The sequence below is a fragment of the Archocentrus centrarchus genome, chromosome 6, assembly GCF_007364275.1.
Source record: "Archocentrus centrarchus isolate MPI-CPG fArcCen1 chromosome 6, fArcCen1, whole genome shotgun sequence".
Lineage (NCBI taxonomy): Eukaryota > Metazoa > Chordata > Actinopteri > Cichliformes > Cichlidae > Archocentrus > Archocentrus centrarchus.
The window spans coordinates 27,910,160-27,926,078 of record NC_044351.1 but is presented as its reverse complement, the minus strand read 5'-3'; the positions used below and the strand labels follow the sequence as shown (position 1 = coordinate 27,926,078).

Below are 15,919 nucleotides of genomic sequence, written 5' to 3'. Positions count from 1 at the left end.
CCCTGCTGTGTCTACAGAGACATCAATATGAAGTGGGGGGGCTCTGAACCCCATGAGGTCCTTGTTAGTTCACAATATGGGCTGGGGAAGCCTTTTCCTCCAGCCTCACCTTCTGATTTTAAGGCCATTGGTGATAGATGCATTGTTTTAATAGATCAAAATGTTTCACAGATGGCTTAGAGAAGATCAGTTGGGTCAAGCAGGGAGTGGCCGCAGTGTTTCCAGTAAAGATTGGACTGCAGGGAAAGACAGCAGGGCTCTACCTAAACTTCCACCGGCACGATAACAAGCATATCCCAGCATTCCCATCATGACGCCCTTTATGACTGTGCACAATACCCAGCCAATGCGTGAGGGAGGTGCAACACTGAGGAAGACAGAGACACACAGAGTTGCAGTCATAATGTCAAATCAAGAACAAGTGGAATATGTTTATGGATTTATGGTGTAATTCCCGATGTCCAAACAATATGAAACATACCTCATGATTTCATTAATGTTGAGCTGCTTGTCCCAATTTCGTTCTATGCCAGGGACGTGACCCATCCCTACGACTCCCACCACCACAGCAGGCACTTCTACAAAAAGAAGAGCAGCAGCATAAGCAACATCTACAGTCTGAAATGCTCATGCATAAAACTATAATCCATTTCATATGGGACTGAGCACATCCCCACTTTTACATTTAAAAATAATAGAATTATTCCAGGGTAACAATCCCCAAATGTACACAGTTTTGCCTACTTTTAACCATTCAGAAATTTCTCACTACAGCAGAACAAATGTGTTACTGCCAAGCTACAATATCCATAAGCATTGCTGCAGTTTCACAATAAATTCAGATTTAGTTTTGAGGTTAATTAAGGGAGAAAAAGGTCATAGAATGACCTACTGTTCTTAAAAAAAACATGACTAAGCATTTCCATTAAAAGCCTTTACCATATGCAAACTACACTGTCATTACTGGTCAGTTGATTACACAACAATTGCGCAACACATTTGAGGACAGATATATGCACAGGCCTTGGAAGAGACACTTCTTATTTTCTAACAATATTTAACAAGTAAAATACAGTTTCAGCCCTCCAAAAGGGACAACCCCCACTAGGGTTTAAATTCCTGTGACTCTCCAACTTTTGGTTTTAGAACTGAAGAAGCCTCTTGGATGAGAGGTGAAACATCTTCAAAAACTTAAAGAAGTCCAGTGGCCTTTTTTCCAAGATCTTAAGACTGAGCAGTGTAATACACACTCTGGGCATTAGGGGGGGCCTCCACACAGCGTGTAGCCTGGCGGAGGGTGTGTGTGAGGTAGATGTCTCTTTCAGCCACAATGGTTTGGTGAAGAGCAGGAAACTCTCCGATCATCTCTGACATGGTCTGCTCGAGCAGGTCCTTCTGTTTGCACTTCTCTACGTCCTCTTTGCTGAAACATGACACACAATAAAATACTCAATTTAACAGTCAAAAGGAGGTTGTGTAGGACAGAATACAGTTTTGTTTTCTAACAGCATTTCATTATGGCACAGTGAAGAAAGAGATTAACATAATTTTTTTTTCTCTCATATGGAGCAGTTATTTGCCTTTTAGAAACACTCCCTACTTTAAGTCTTTATATGAGGTGCAGACAGCACTTTTCCTTAGATGCATTTAATTTTCTTATTTATGTTTAGTGCAAAATTAGCAGAGTTTGGATGAAAGCTTGCATTTAGGTTTTTCAGTATAGAGACCAAAAATCCAGTCCCTGAAGTGTGACACGGTAGTAAGTGGTAAGCTTAACTAGGCTTTGTCAGGCTGTCAGAGTGGTCTCCCAAATCAGCTTTCAAGTGGGTATTTGTTTAGGTCTCCATAATTAAGAAGACCATTTTATAGATTGGAGAATACAATAATAAAAATAAAAATCTGCATCTCAGAGATGCTGGAAACCACATTCATTTTAAACAGAAACCATTCAGTCATATACAGACATCAGCAGTTAGAAAAAAAATGGTTGGGTTGCTGTTATTCTGTACTCACTGCCTAGTTGTACACAAAACACAAAGACATCGACCCATGATGCTCACACATATAGACTGTAGTTGCATTTTTGTCCAGGAAAAGACTGCTAAAAACAAAACGTTTCCACTGCTTCACCAATTTCCACAAATTTCACCATTAACGTTTAAACGTCTGTTTAACAACTTTGTTTTTGTCCATTTCCACAAAACTCAAGTGTACTGAACCAATTTAGCAAGTGACATCACCCTTCTTGCCAAAAGCTCTTCCCACTGAATGTTGTCTTTCCATCATATTCAGCATTATTAATATTCTTGGGCAAGTTGTGAAGGGATGCACATTGTCAGCTGAAAATTTGGTACTAAAAGAGAGTCATGTTGACACTGTGTGACAGAAAGTGATCAAAATCAATTTATACCTGATTGGGTCTGACAGAAAGCAAAGACCCCATGCCAGGCGGGCCTTCTGCCAGAGACTGAGAGCAGCAATGGCTCTCTTGAACGTCACAGGAATTGGCCGATCCCCGAGGTGAAATTTACAAAACGGTACCCGCCCAGCCTGTGTGGAAAGAAAAGGTTCAAGTTTAAAAAAAATAAATAAATAATAATAATCCCCCCCGATAAGTTACACTCCACTATCTTGCTTTGGTGTGTATGTGCATTACCTCTTTGAAGGCCTCCCTAAACTCTCCTCCAGGTGCCATGCCCAGTTGCTCTGTGATATGAGCTGAAACTTTGAGTAGGAGAATCTGCATCAGACCCGACATCAGTCCATTCTGACAAACAGAGAGAATAAATTACCACAGACTTGCAGGCGTTCAGTGTTCATTCTTTAAGTATGCAGTAATCTGACAGTAGTGCAAGTCACTGAGATTAGCAGGGCTGAATCAAGAGCAACTCTCAAAGAGGTTTCTTAAGTTCTGAACCAATGAAGCCTCTGTTACATGTCAAGCATCTAGGACATTTCCAACTGCCCTCTGATTCAGTCTTCCTTCTACAAGTTTATCAGTTTTGTAAACCAAGACAAAACAATCAATAATATCAAAGAAACTGAGCTTCAAATATCAGAACTGGACATTACTGTTTTATTCAGAATATATGTACTTTCACTGTCTTAGTTCCATTGTAACCCTTTCCACCTCTCTCCATCTATTATTGCTGTTTGTCACACCTCCACCACTGTTGTTTCCAATCATTTGTAAAGCTTAACCTGTTTGATGGCCTGCTGAACCTTATCCAGGTTGATGTCTTTGGCTTCCTTTAGCAGCGTATTCTCGTCCATCTTCAACATTGACACCCTGTACTGGCACAGCTCCACCACCACCACGTCTGGCTGCACAGCGCGGATCGTCTGCATGAGGGACAAGGAGCACAGCGGGTATGAAAAAAAAGAAACAAACACAGGATAAGAAAGCAGAAGAGTGGAAGGTCAAAGCAAATGAGATGCGAGGAAGGAAGCAAAAATTAAGAAAAAAATAAGGGCAAGATTATGCTTGCCGAAATAAGAATATCAACTGAAATAACATTTACATATTTGGGTCTACACATTAAGAGTTCTGCTATGTAACAGCACTTCTCCACATTCACAGAATTACACACATTATTTCACTTACAATTCACAGCATATCACATTTTAAAAGGGTTTAATTGGCTTCCTGCGCTGTAACCCCCCAAATTTGGCTCACCGTGGCCACGTCCTTTTTGCTGCTGTCACTAAAATGGGCAGTGCCCACCAGGTATAAGATGCTGCCATCGGGTGCAGTAAGACGGGTCACTGTCTCTGGGAGTTCGGGAGACGACTGGCGACGTTGGGCTCGCAATTGCCAAAGCAGCTCCATTGCTTCATTATCCGCTATACAGGAGTGGGAGAAAAGCTTATTAAACTGACAGAAAAATATAAGTAGGGAATGTAGAGGAAGTCACGTGTAGCTGTAACCATAATTTTATGTGAGGAATATACTTTTATTTCACAGCAATTTTCCATAATGTACCACCTCAAATTTAAAAAGTGCCTTAGTGATGAGTGGACTAATAAAATCCTTAGCACATGCATTAAAATAAGGAAAAAGAGAGTTCTCAATGTTACCAATGGAAAGTTATTTGGAGTTAATACTATGAAGATTTACTTCAATAATGACATGTCTGCCGCAATGCCCCTGCCAGATTGATGCATTAGTTGGTATAAATTTTTTTTTTTTTTAATTTAAAAATCATTAACATGAATGTGAGAGAGAATTACATAATAGGCGGTAACTTAAAAAAGAGGAACTGCACACATTTTGTGATGAAATACAGTGCTCACAATGTGTTTTGAAGGAAACAAAATTTAAAACAGCTTACAAAGGTCTGGAGGTAGACAAGGCAGTCCTTCCTCTGAAGGGCCGACTGAATCGTCCTGAGAGACAATGAAACAACAAAGCCAAATGTAGTGGGGGTTATTCACCTCAGCAACAGATTAAAACATTATTCCTATTGCCCAAGTCTAGTCAGTTTAAGAAAGGTGGAGCAGCTGCACATAAGTGGTGATTGAGAAACAACACAGACTAATCTCTGGAGCTTGAAAAAAAGGGCGACTGGACCTCTTTTTGTTTCTTGAAGACGTTTCGCCTCTCATCCGAAAGGCTTCTTCAGTTCTCAAACGTCTTCAATAAACAAAAAGAAGTCCAGTCGCCCTTCTTTCAAGCTCCAGAGACTACTATGACCTGGAGGACTGAGAGCCTACACAGTCAACACAGAGTAATGTTACACCACTCTAAAAACTCACAGGCTGAGCAGGGTCATCTCCCATCTGCTAAAACACCCCATTCTCTCAGCCTCTTAGCCAGACCAATAAAAACGTGTTTCTTTACCAACCTCCGAGTTGTTATCTTGGTCCATGCTTGCAGCACTGGGAGCTGTATGTGACAGAGAGCAGATCGAAGTCATTGGTGGTCACAGTGAGCGGTGATGCGTTCACTGACAGTAACGTAGACACAGCACAGCGTCACTGGCTGCTGACGTTGCTTTAGGTGTAACAGCTGCTGACTTCTCTAAACACAGTTTAAACGCTAATAACGTTGGCTAATGCAGTTGCTGTCGCTGATTTCTGAGAATCAAATTAAAGAGGTAGCGTTATTTACGACGAGGACAGTGCATTATCAGTAAGAGTAGGAGTCCTGCGCAACCAAAGAAGTAATTAGTCGGTGGAAGGTCTAGAAAGGAACCAAACATTACTTCCAGGTGTAGGGCTGCTAAATACTGAACCTTTACTGAAGGATCCTCGGTTTGGCTAGCTACCATTACTCAAGCTAATGTCAGCTAACAAGTCTGCCAGGAATTTAGTCTTAATTAGAGAAAATGAAAAAGGAGGATTTTTAAAATAAATGCAGCGAATCTCAAGTACCGGATACGAGGCACTATATACGATAGTCCAGAAGAAAAAAAAGAAATACCTGTTACTTACTAAGTCGGCCCGTCTGCCAAAATGCTCTCCGCTAAGTACAGCAGCACAGTGTTCGGCTGAAACTGACAGCCGCGGTGCATTCTGGTACATGTAGTCATTGATTGGTGAGACGCTTTTTCTTTTTTTTATTTATTTATTTTTTGTGGAAATTATAAGAAAATGCTTTTAATCCGTTGTCATGAACATTTCACTGCAGCGCAGCAGTCCCAATGTGTAAATCAACACAGAAATCAGGATAAAGAGCTGTGATACAATGTGCTCTCACACTAGTACTACTTGTCCTAAAGTGCTTTTGGATGTATTTAGTGTGCTTAAGTAGTCTAACAAGGGGAATTTGAGCCAGCCTATGGAGATTAAGTATCACCAAGACTAAAGATTTCATTTTAGTTTAATGCCCTAGAAAAGAAAGAAGAAAAAAAAAGTAGGCTGTGTATGCATAGGTCTACCTATTCTTTAGGTAGGCCCCTGAAAACAAGACTAATGTCTTCTACAGTTGATGTAGAAGTCCCGTTGGTTTCTGAGTCAGTGCAGGCTGTTCCTTTCTTCTAGTTTCTATACCTTAATGTGTGAAGCAGCAACAAATGCAATACATTTAGATTGTGTGACGTTGGCAGATAATGAAAACCTTATTCATCCTTATAAACCATTACCCTGCTCATCAGTACATTCACTGCATATTACAAGACTTCCACAAGAAGCCAACAGAAAAATAAGAGGTCATATTTTACCAGTGAGTCCAGCTCCCTTCATCATAGAGCTGCTATTAAACTCTTCAAGAAGGACACACATCACTGTAACTGCCTTCTTTTTTTTCTTTTTGCTGGATCAAAAGATATCTACTATCAGTTTCTCTAAGCAGTATTGCAATTCTACGTTGTCTCACAAAGTCACACTTTCAGTGTTGAGTCTGCTGTCCCTCTATAAAAAGAAAAAAGGGATTGAAAAAAGCCAATTTTAATGCCGTGCAAGGATAGTTACGATCTGTGTTCTTATGCATTGTGAAATGGCAGTAATTAGCCATGAAACATGTCATATTTAAACACCCCACAAGCAGTGAGTCATATACAGTGTCTATACATGTATAGCGTGTGGAATAAGATGTTCTAAGCGCAGACATTATTGCCACAATTATACTGTGATCTTTTGCATATTAATTGTGCAGATCTCAACAACTGTATTGCACTAGCTACCTTTCTACTTGTCTATTGGGATAAAGGGACTAAGCGTTATCATATGTTTAAAATACATTTTGTTTGATGCTGCAGATTTGCATTTCGGATGTGTTTGCCTTTTTTTAAATTAGGAAATTCACTCATCTCTCTTTACCCTGTCTATATACTTTTCCAGTATAGCTGTGTGACCCTGCACTGTAGCACCCTGTTGAATTATGTCACTGCTGGTTTCATTGGTGGGTGATTAGCTATACACAGTCATCCTGAGACATGAGTGTGACATCATTTCCTACAGTAATAAACTGGTCAGCACAGGTAAATAAACACATTTCTCTCAGTTTATCCTTTCTAAAAGTTCAATTTTGCCACAAGAGTTTTTCCAAGTCATCACTATTCCACCTCTGCTCCAACTATTCCGGAAGTGTAGAAGTTAATTAAAAGAGTAGAGGTGACTACTGATAGGAGGTGATTGGCATGGCGGTTATGTGCGTAGAGTGCAGTTGGGGAAAATAATCTCAGTCACTGTTCCTCTTCCGCTTCTTCTTCTCCTCTTCTTCAACATTCTCCAGCAGCAATGAGCTCCCCAGGCCTCTCTGCCAGCCTGTCCCTCCTGTTTTCATCCTGTTCTTCCTCAAAGAGTGTATGATGCATACTCAGTAGCTGGTGTGTCGGGGCTCTTGTTAGAGAGGGTGGTTGAGACTCAGTGTTTTCCTTCTGAGTGGGAGGCGCCGATTGTGGAGGGGAGGACTTGGGACTGAGCGCATCTTCACTGGAGGGAGGGTTGGGGCTCACTCCATTTACATATGTAGTGGTGGACAGGGTCTCTGCAGAGAAGGCAGTGTTGGTTGATTCTGGAGAGCGAACCTTATTCTCTGAAATCAAAATGATGGAATAAAAGAGGAGATAAAGAGAAAGAAAGTCAAGATCTAAAATGTAAAAAAAAAATTATTACTCTTAGATGACTAGCCATGCAGCATAAGCATCATATGCAAGTGGTTTGTATGCTGTAAAAAGTCATACCCACTGTCTGCAGTGGTATTTCTGTCTCAGGCATAAGCATAATGAGATTTACCTGTAATTGCACCAGACACATGAACAACAGTGTGTGTGCCCTCAAGGTACACTGTATCCATGTTGTGCTCTGAGGGTAGAGGTTCTGTGGTTGTGGTTTCCACTTTGGGCTTACGAGTTGTCAACATGTACGGGTGGACATCCAAAGAAAAGTTGCGCGTGTGCTTTTTCTCCATTCCACTTATGTCTAAAATCAGAAAAGAAGTAGAAGATTACAGCAGACAGGCAGAGCATCAAGAGTAAACTGTCTCAACTTGTTATGGGTTTGTTTGCCCCAAATTTTGAGGGTTTTTTTGGACTTTCAAGCTTTGCTTTTGTAAATATTTGATTAATTCCTTGGTTCTTTAGCATTTTCCTTCGCGTATTTCTAGTATGTTAGGTTTTGTTCCTTGTTTCCTGTTGCTGTAGAGTTTTATTCCTCTCTCAGTGTTTTTTCTTCCTGTGTCAAGTCTCTGGTATTTAGGGTCTCTGTTCTCCCCATTTAGTTTGCATTTCCTGCCTTATTTTGTGCGTTCCCTGTGCTTTGCCGTGACTTTTGCTTCCTTTGTCTCATCTCCTGTGATTTAGTTCACCTGTGTCTCGTTCTTTCCAGCTCTCCTTTTCCCTTAACCCCTTAACTGGCAGCAAAAAAATCACCTGACAAAAACTACATAACGCCTTCTGGTTATTATTGGCTCTGAAAAACCCATTTCATAGCCTATTAATCGGCTGCGTCTGGTCCGCGGGCCGAATGAAGTGCATTTATATGGCAGGCTAGACCCGCCCATTTTGACTGACACCTCATTCGGCCAATAATGTTAAGAAATGGGTTTCCCAGAGCCAATAATACTCAGAGGGCGTCACGTAGCTTTGTCAGGTGATTTGGTGCAGCCAGTTACATGATTGGCCGAATGACGTGTCAATAAAAATGGGAGGGTATAGCCTGCCATATAAAAGGGACTACAAACGGCCCGTCACCGGGCCCTTGCCAGTTAAGGGGCTACCTGCCCTTCTGTTTGTATATATTGTCCGTCCCGCCTCATCCTTTGTTAAAGTGTCTGTCCTTCATCACCCCACCACCACCCCATCATTAATGTGCCATGAGCTTTTTTAAAAAAAATAAATTTATTAACTTATTTAAAACTCATTCTAAAAGCTTTAAAATGTCTTTCTTACTATGGATTAAAAGTACCTGATACCTTTTGTTGAAGGATGTTGTGTGCTCTTGTTATCCAGAAGCGGCGCAATAAAGCTGTCTGCCACTATTTTTCGCCTGACAGGCTTGGGTTTTTCCGGCTTGGTGTTGTTTTCCAGGCGCGTCAGGGTAAGAGGTTCCTTCACATTGGATAGAAAACAAAAAAAGGTCATATCATAACTTTGCTATAGTTCAAGTGGCCAAAGCCAATGGATGAAGTGTTCTTACTTGTTTCCATATTTTGTAAGTCCTAAATGAAAGCTGCTTCTTCTGCCTCTTCAATGAAAAAGGCCTTTATCAAGAGTTACTATTATCCCATTTGAAGGATTATGGTCTAGAGTATGTGTCCTCCACTGAGCCATCATTTAAAGTAAGTGTTATTCTGTTTCTAGAGGATAGTAAATTTTGCTTTCAAAATGTTGCCTTACCTTAAATGGCTGAGGAAGAGGATTTGAAGTTGGGATCCATTTAATCTTCTTCCGGGGTCGTTTGATGACCAGCGGCTCACCAGCCATCTCTCCTACCCCGAGATCAGAAGGATCCATATTGGGATCAATTGTTTGGATCCCAGATTCCCTCACAGTGGGTGTGGCATCATGGTTGGACTGTGCAAGTGCAGCCAGCAGCTGCCTGACCACGTTGTCATACATGAGGTCACTCTCATTGGTGATGAAGTCCAGTCGGTTGAGCGACTTGATGTGGTCCCTGTTCTCATTGCAGAACATGGCCAGGATGTTGATATCGCAGAACTGAGACTTCTGCCAGCGTCGCCGTGTTTTAATTCCAACTTTATGCAGTTTGTCAAATACAAAGTTGGACTTTCGCACCACAAAAAGATGCAGCAAATTAACAAGAATGATGAGGTTCATGGTGCAGAGTAGGGCAATATCTACTGCTGCCATGATGCGCTGCAGCTGCACAGCAGGCAGCTTACAGTTGACCCTGAGCTTCAGCTCTGAATAGCTGCTAATATCTGGGGGCTCACCTAGTGCACAGGTGAACTCATTCTGCCTTTGGCGGGCATAGTAGGTGCTCAGGTAGGAAATGGGGATTGAACTGAGGCAGATAATAGAAAGGTGGCGTGCCAAGTAGATCTTGGCCAAAAAGTTGCTTTGGCCTCGTCTCTCCAAATATTTCTCAAAAAGGTTTTGCTCAGGGCTCTTCTCTTTCTCTGCATTCTCTATGATCTCCCTCCTTTCCCGCTCAGTTATGCCCGGTCCTTTGGACTGGATTTGCTTCTCGATCTTTGGGGCCCGGCCCTCAGCAGCTCGATGATAGCAGTTATCAATCTCTTGAAGCAGGAAATTGAGCTCTGAAGTGAGCCGTGTAGAGGCAAGGAACTCCCAGCCCAAAGCAGGAATGTACATGATTCCAGCAAAGGCCAGCAGGGCGTAGGGGAGGAACTTGTGCTCAAATAATGAAGGCCAGTGATCTGGCTCCATACCAGGTAGAGCATCACGAAGCTCTGTCCAGCAGTAGCCTCTTGCATACAGTGCCTGGTCTCGAGTGAAGTTGTGTGGTGTGTAACAGTATATGGACTCCTCTGAGAAAAGCACAGATAAAAAGAATCAGTTCAATCATTTTTTTATTATTATATTTCATAATATATTGTAAGTGTTATAGCTAAGAGAAGAATTCTGGTTCTTATTTTCATATTTCTTTCAGTAGCATCTTTGTCTTAAGATTCTAATAGCAAACTGAGTAAATCACACCTAAGATAAGACAAGCATACCTTTAATAAAATCAGCTGTGAAACAATGGTGTATATGCTACTTATTTAAAGGTGGAAAAGGAAAGCATATCTATAAATGCATGTGCTTACAATATTCAGTATTAGGAGTAAAAACTGAAACATAACATGACCCTGCAAAATATTGCAGATACTTACAAACTGTTGTAATAATAACTCTTCTTTGTTTTAATTCCAAATAGTTGCTAAAACAAAATAGCTACAACTGGGATTAGTGACTCACTAGATTCAACTTTCAATGATTTATTAATTTCTGTAGGAAATATCTTGCACATTTTTCATGTTTAATTTTTAATCAGTGCTCTATCTCATCTTTTAGAATCCATTCAACACAAAACACTGTGTCTCTGATCATACTCATGCCACATTTCAAAACGAAAGAAGCACCTTTAAGGCTCACATCGAGGAAATGAGAACACCCCAGATCAGTTCACTGTCCATTGTGTACAAGCCGAAGTGGCTCAGGGTTGCAACAGTTCCATTTAATCTTTGGAACTAAGTGCTGTAACATCTGATATTATCAGTGGTTATTAGATTTTTTTTCTTTAATAAACATGCATTGTGTTTTTAATATGGATAAAGGTAATATGTCGACTGTCAATACTTGTTTCATTCACAGAAGGCGAGGCACCTACTTTGTGCTGAGTTGTATCAAAATTATTAAACTCATCTGGACATCCACTGTCTTGCTGTTTAAACACATAGTCCCAGCTGGTTACATGCTACACAGAGCCTGACTCTGCAATAAACCAGCATCCCTTCCTGAGTTTTCACTTTGCCTTCTATCTAAATCCTCTCTTATTTCCCAACACTACAATCAATTTCACTATCTCAATTCTCCGGTCTGTTTTCTTCTCTCTCTAGCATTCAAAGACTTCCAGCTCTCCCTTTCTGCTCTTTCAGTGTACTGCTTCCTTCTCTTTTATGCCTTGTTTCCTGCTTACACCTCTTACTACTGCATATAATTTATGTATCCAAAAACCCTGACCATCCTATGCTACATTCTGTCTGTACCCGGATCATAAGCAGTCAGAGGGCAAACAGATACAATGAACACACCTCTGGCACCTCACCTGCAAAGTTCCTTGTGAAGACGAGGGTCACCAGGAGGATGGGGATGATGACCGTCCCTATAGTAACAACACGATCAAAAGGAAGCTCCAGTTTGAGTTGCACCATGAGGCCAGCCAGCGCCCCGCCCTTCTCATCCTGAGAAGAACCTGGCAAGATCAGCTCCTTCAGCTTCTCACCTGCAAGTAGAGCTGTGGCCATGTCTAAGTTTTGATCGAGGATGTTCTGCATCCGGAATACAAAGAATGCACTACCACAACCCCCCTCTGGACTAGAGGGGAGACTGGTCACTCCCTGATGTAGTTAGAGACTTGTCAAAACAGTGCACACAGCCCCACACACACACACACACACACACACAGGAATGTGTGCTCAGCTTCAGCCCCTGTCACCTTGTGTGGAAAAGTAATGGGTCATACTGTGCAGTCTGTGTTCTTCAGAGCTCAGACTCTTCTACAGTTGCATGCAGCTCTTCTGTTGCAGAAGAACAGATGTAATGCACACTGCTCACTCAGCCTCTCCTTTGTGCATCCCTGTGTTTGTGTGTCTACGGCGTCTGGTCTCAGTCCACACACCCTGTGCTGGAGGTTGAGAAATGAGCTGAGTTTAAGGAGTTGTTCTTGCAAAACCCAGGGAGAGTTGTAACATGAGCTTGGGAAAGGAGAATCTGTGACCAGTCCTTTCCTGAAAGACAGACAGCCAGTTAAGGGCAGGACAATGCGTTGATTTCTCTAAAAGTACACCAAGGTACAAGTTGTTATTAAATGTGCAATAGAATATTAGTGCAAATTAAAAGAGCAACAGTCTGATTTCATATTGTCTCACACCTTCTTCTGGAAACCTCTCTGTTCCCATCCATCGTCTTCTTTAATGCAGTCATGAGCCCAGGGATTTATAATCCTCCCTCTCTGACCAGTGTGAGGAGGATTTTTGTCTTTGATCAAGCAAGGACACTAAAGGGCAACTTCATACTCTAGGGACTATGCTAATTTTAAACTGTTTAAAGCAGATTTTACTTTACTGTTTTGATGAAGGGTCTGTTTGTGTTAATATATTAAAAACCTTATATTTTGGAGACTGACTCTGTTTCTTGCACATTTTTCCCTGCCCCTCTCTGGACTCTGTAGAACAACATGTTCACACAAAGATGTCAGATGAACCCAGACACTTGTCAGTGACATCAGAGGGTTGTCTTATTACGTGTGTCTGAGTGTGTCTATTTGAGATTGGATGCATGCATGTACAGGACTGTAATTGTTGAAGTGTCAAAGACTTGTCTGATGCATGGCCATTTCACAGGGAGCTCATGCGAATGCCCTTCATGGGGAGTTTGAATACATCACCACTTCCCATCAACAATCCCTCTGGTGCCTGCTTTTTTTTCTCCTGCCATTACTCCCCTTGGCCTCTTCTCTTACCTTTCATTATGCAAAAAGCTCATGTAGGAAATCTTTAAAAGACCCATATTGGGGCTCAAAATATTATACCTAATATCTGGATGAGGGGAATCTCGAGAATGTGGTTTCATGAGTAAAGGGGACAATTAGCTGTCAGCTTTGAAATACTCTCACATGCTTAGTGGTGAGAAGGATCATAAGAAGATGATTCCTTTGAAATTACACTAGAGTATAATATTCAAGGTTGGATAGGTTAATGCTGAGCTTATTGGTGCCATATCTGAAAAAGAGAAGATGTCTCTCATGGGGTAACAACATATACTTTAAACTATTTTCTCAACTGCCTCATGACAGTCAAGATAATTTTTATCTTCATCCTCAAAGACTGTCTCATGGAAGATCAGAGGAGAAGTAAAGTTTGCATAATTTAAATTTAAAGGGGCAGAACACCAATTTCAGGGGCTCAGCTGGAGGCTGCACTGCCGTCTATGAGCCACTGGCACAGTTCCAGTCCGACAGATTATACTCCTCAGCTGGGCGATGTTTAGAGAGGGAATTCCACATTCCTTGGCTACTACAGCATCCAATTCGAGTTTGACCAGTTCAGCCAGCTACAAAGAGATAGAGCCAGGCTCCGGGACAAGAGCTGGAGGAGAGGAGCTCCATTCATTCATTATTAATTAATAATGGCTGAGGAGGGAAGAACTTTCAGGAATGATATGATATGTGTTCTCAGACATTTTGGATTACATATGTGATCAGATAACAGTCCAGTGAACAGAGTTTAGAAAATGCTCACTATATGTCTCAAACAGTATACAGGAGATGATGGCATCACCCTTACTATTTCCTCACTTGTTAAGTCTCTAATGGAAACACCTGCAGAAACATTTATTTGGGTTGAGAAGATCATTATGTCCTCAGCTGGTGTTCTGCTGGGATGCTTTTCACTGCTGTGTCCTAACTAACAGGTCCAAGACACTGGGAAAAAGAGGACACTTCAATCACAGACATGGCATTGCAGTGAATTGCAGCTGCCTGCAAATGACGACCCGTTTCAGCACCCGAGCGGCGGATAGTTCCCGAATAGCCAGCCGGAGACGAGCAGCTAAACAACATCAAGTGTAGCGATTCAATGTGCGTGTCAGAGGAAGCGAAAGTATATGTGTGTGCTGCTCAGTGTGTGTGAGAGACAGGGAGAAGAGGAGATGCTCAGGATGCTCAATACCTGTATGAACTATGTACCTGTCCGCACTAGATGAACCACCGCTAAATTTCCTCCTCTTGTGCTAAAAAACAGAACAATGTGCAAGCAGTCGGGGAAAAACAAAACAAAACAAAACAAAAGCACAAAATTCACTCACCGTCTCTCGTTGCATCTCCCGGCACGGTAAGAGTTAATCTGCAGTGCGGGCGAGCAGCTACAGCATGTATCCGAGGCACACCGGTTTGTTCCGCCTTTTCCCCCCCAGCTCCAACCCTCTCCTCTTCCCTCCCCTCCTCGCCCTGCCTCTTCCTCAGAAACAAGAGATGAGAAAACACATTAAGATTCTGTAGTTCATCACATCACCTCTCTTTGAATCGCAGAATTAAAGGCGCATTTACGAAAGACAGGCGGGCTGAGATGCTGAAAAAAAAATCCACATCCTGACCATATATTCATTTTTAGAGGTTTACCTCTGAAATAGGCTTTTACAGATACAGCTCTATGAATTTTAGGCTTCTGGGATGTGACAGGCCCTATAAGACATAGAATATAAATAGGCAGTCTTTAGATATATTTTTAGTATTGCTATATTTAAGAACTAAGACTTGTCTGTGAAGCTTTTAGTGTAGGCTAAGTGAAACACACACCGGCTATTAGTCTACTCAGAACCTTTATTTGCTTAGTCTACAACCAAACCACAAGGCACTGACAGGCTTTTGTTTCCCACTGATATTGGTTTATCCATCCTGCCCATCATCTCTGACTGTGGGACTGCCACAGACACATGCAAACAGAGAATGGGAAAGATATCTGTCATTCAAACTCACTGGGTGTGGCGAGCATCCTCAAGCATCTTTCCCTTTTTAGACCATCCAAGACATCAGCTAGTCATCTGTTGCTAAATTATGTAGGGGAAGGCCATGATTTCAAGAAGTATTTAAAAAACGGAAAACAGCATTTATTCCTTAGGCCAATGAAAAGTATTGCTTTTGCTCATGCTGAATGAAACAGAACTTTTTTTTATTGCAGAGCAGAACACTCCTGTAAAAGGACAGTTTCACTGAAGCTCTCTCTTCTTTGTCTCAGCCACAAGTCAATTTTAACTCAAGATGATTTCCACCAATTAGGGTATCCTTACCTCACTGTCTGCCATCTCTCACTCTCTGCTTGGTCATGTTGCAATATGATACAGCTTCTTGTTGTGGTGGTTTAAATAATAATATTTTAAATAAATACATTTTAAAAAATCATCTGGTGTGATAAGAATTATATTAGCATATTTGGCAAACCAAAATGGGCTAGGACAACATTATAGTGACAGCTCCATTTCCTCCTCTTGGCCTTTATCGTTTCTTTAATATGAATAACAGATGTGTGGTGTCTAGCAGACAGACATAGGAGCAGAGGGATGCAAGGAAAATTAATAAAGGAAGGAAATGAAATAAGCTAATAAATATAACAATAATGAGGAAAAAAAAAAATATATATATATATATATATATATATATATATATATATATATATATATATATATATATATATATATATATATATATATATATAAAGAACAGCCATAAAACATTAAACACACATATTTTTACCAACAGCTGGTGACATTTTATTTTCTCTGCACAAGGTATAATT

General features: G+C 41.2%; 2 protein-coding genes across 4 annotated transcripts; both read right to left on the bottom strand.

Moving 5' to 3' along the window:
- Window positions 1-131: 131 nt before the first annotated feature.
- trabd (TraB domain containing) lies at window positions 132-5,518 on the bottom strand. Of its 2 annotated transcripts, none has more exons than XM_030730885.1 (10): window positions 5,434-5,518; window positions 4,845-4,885; window positions 4,332-4,386; window positions 3,677-3,843; window positions 3,202-3,342; window positions 2,657-2,767; window positions 2,411-2,550; window positions 1,251-1,423; window positions 482-578; window positions 132-367 (listed from the first exon to the last, which is right to left on the bottom strand). In XM_030730885.1, the coding sequence occupies exons 2-10, from the start codon at window positions 4,866-4,868 to the stop codon at window positions 196-198; spliced, it is 1,080 nt and encodes a 359-aa protein (XP_030586745.1). In that variant the 5' UTR covers window positions 4,869-4,885; window positions 5,434-5,518; the 3' UTR covers window positions 132-195. The 2 variants fall into 2 exon arrangements, with proteins under 2 accessions (XP_030586745.1, XP_030586746.1); XM_030730886.1 differs by having other exon boundaries at window positions 5,423-5,498.
- A 98-nt stretch (window positions 5,519-5,616) lies between these two features.
- Window positions 5,617-14,507, bottom strand: panx2 (pannexin 2). Of its 2 annotated transcripts, XM_030731810.1 has the most exons (6): window positions 14,433-14,507; window positions 11,674-12,355; window positions 9,279-10,393; window positions 8,855-8,990; window positions 7,678-7,863; window positions 5,617-7,477 (listed from the first exon to the last, which is right to left on the bottom strand). In XM_030731810.1, exons 2-6 carry the CDS (start codon window positions 11,900-11,902, stop codon window positions 7,161-7,163), a joined length of 1,983 nt encoding a protein of 660 aa, XP_030587670.1. In that variant the 5' UTR covers window positions 11,903-12,355; window positions 14,433-14,507; the 3' UTR covers window positions 5,617-7,160. The 2 variants fall into 2 exon arrangements, with proteins under 2 accessions (XP_030587670.1, XP_030587671.1); XM_030731811.1 differs by lacking the exon at window positions 14,433-14,507 and having other exon boundaries at window positions 11,674-12,703.
- Between the last annotated feature and the right edge of the window lie 1,412 nt (window positions 14,508-15,919).

Coding starts and splice junctions, on each gene's coding strand:
- trabd (XM_030730885.1), bottom strand. CDS start 4,868: ATGGACCAAGATAACAACTCGGAG. Junction 2,768..3,201: donor TTCAGCAGGCCATCAAACAG/GTTAAGCTTTAC, acceptor TCTGTTTGTCAG/AATGGACTGATGTCGGGTCT. Junction 2,551..2,656: donor TTAGGGAGGCCTTCAAAGAG/GTAATGCACATA, acceptor CTTTCCACACAG/GCTGGGCGGGTACCGTTTTG.
- panx2 (XM_030731810.1), bottom strand. CDS start 11,902: ATGCAGAACATCCTCGATCAAAACTTAGACATGGCCACAGCTCTACTT. Junction 8,991..9,278: donor CTCTTCCTCAGCCATTTAAG/GTAAGGCAACAT, acceptor TCCAATGTGAAG/GAACCTCTTACCCTGACGCG. Junction 7,478..7,677: donor TGTGTCTGGTGCAATTACAG/GTAAATCTCATT, acceptor TTTTGATTTCAG/AGAATAAGGTTCGCTCTCCA.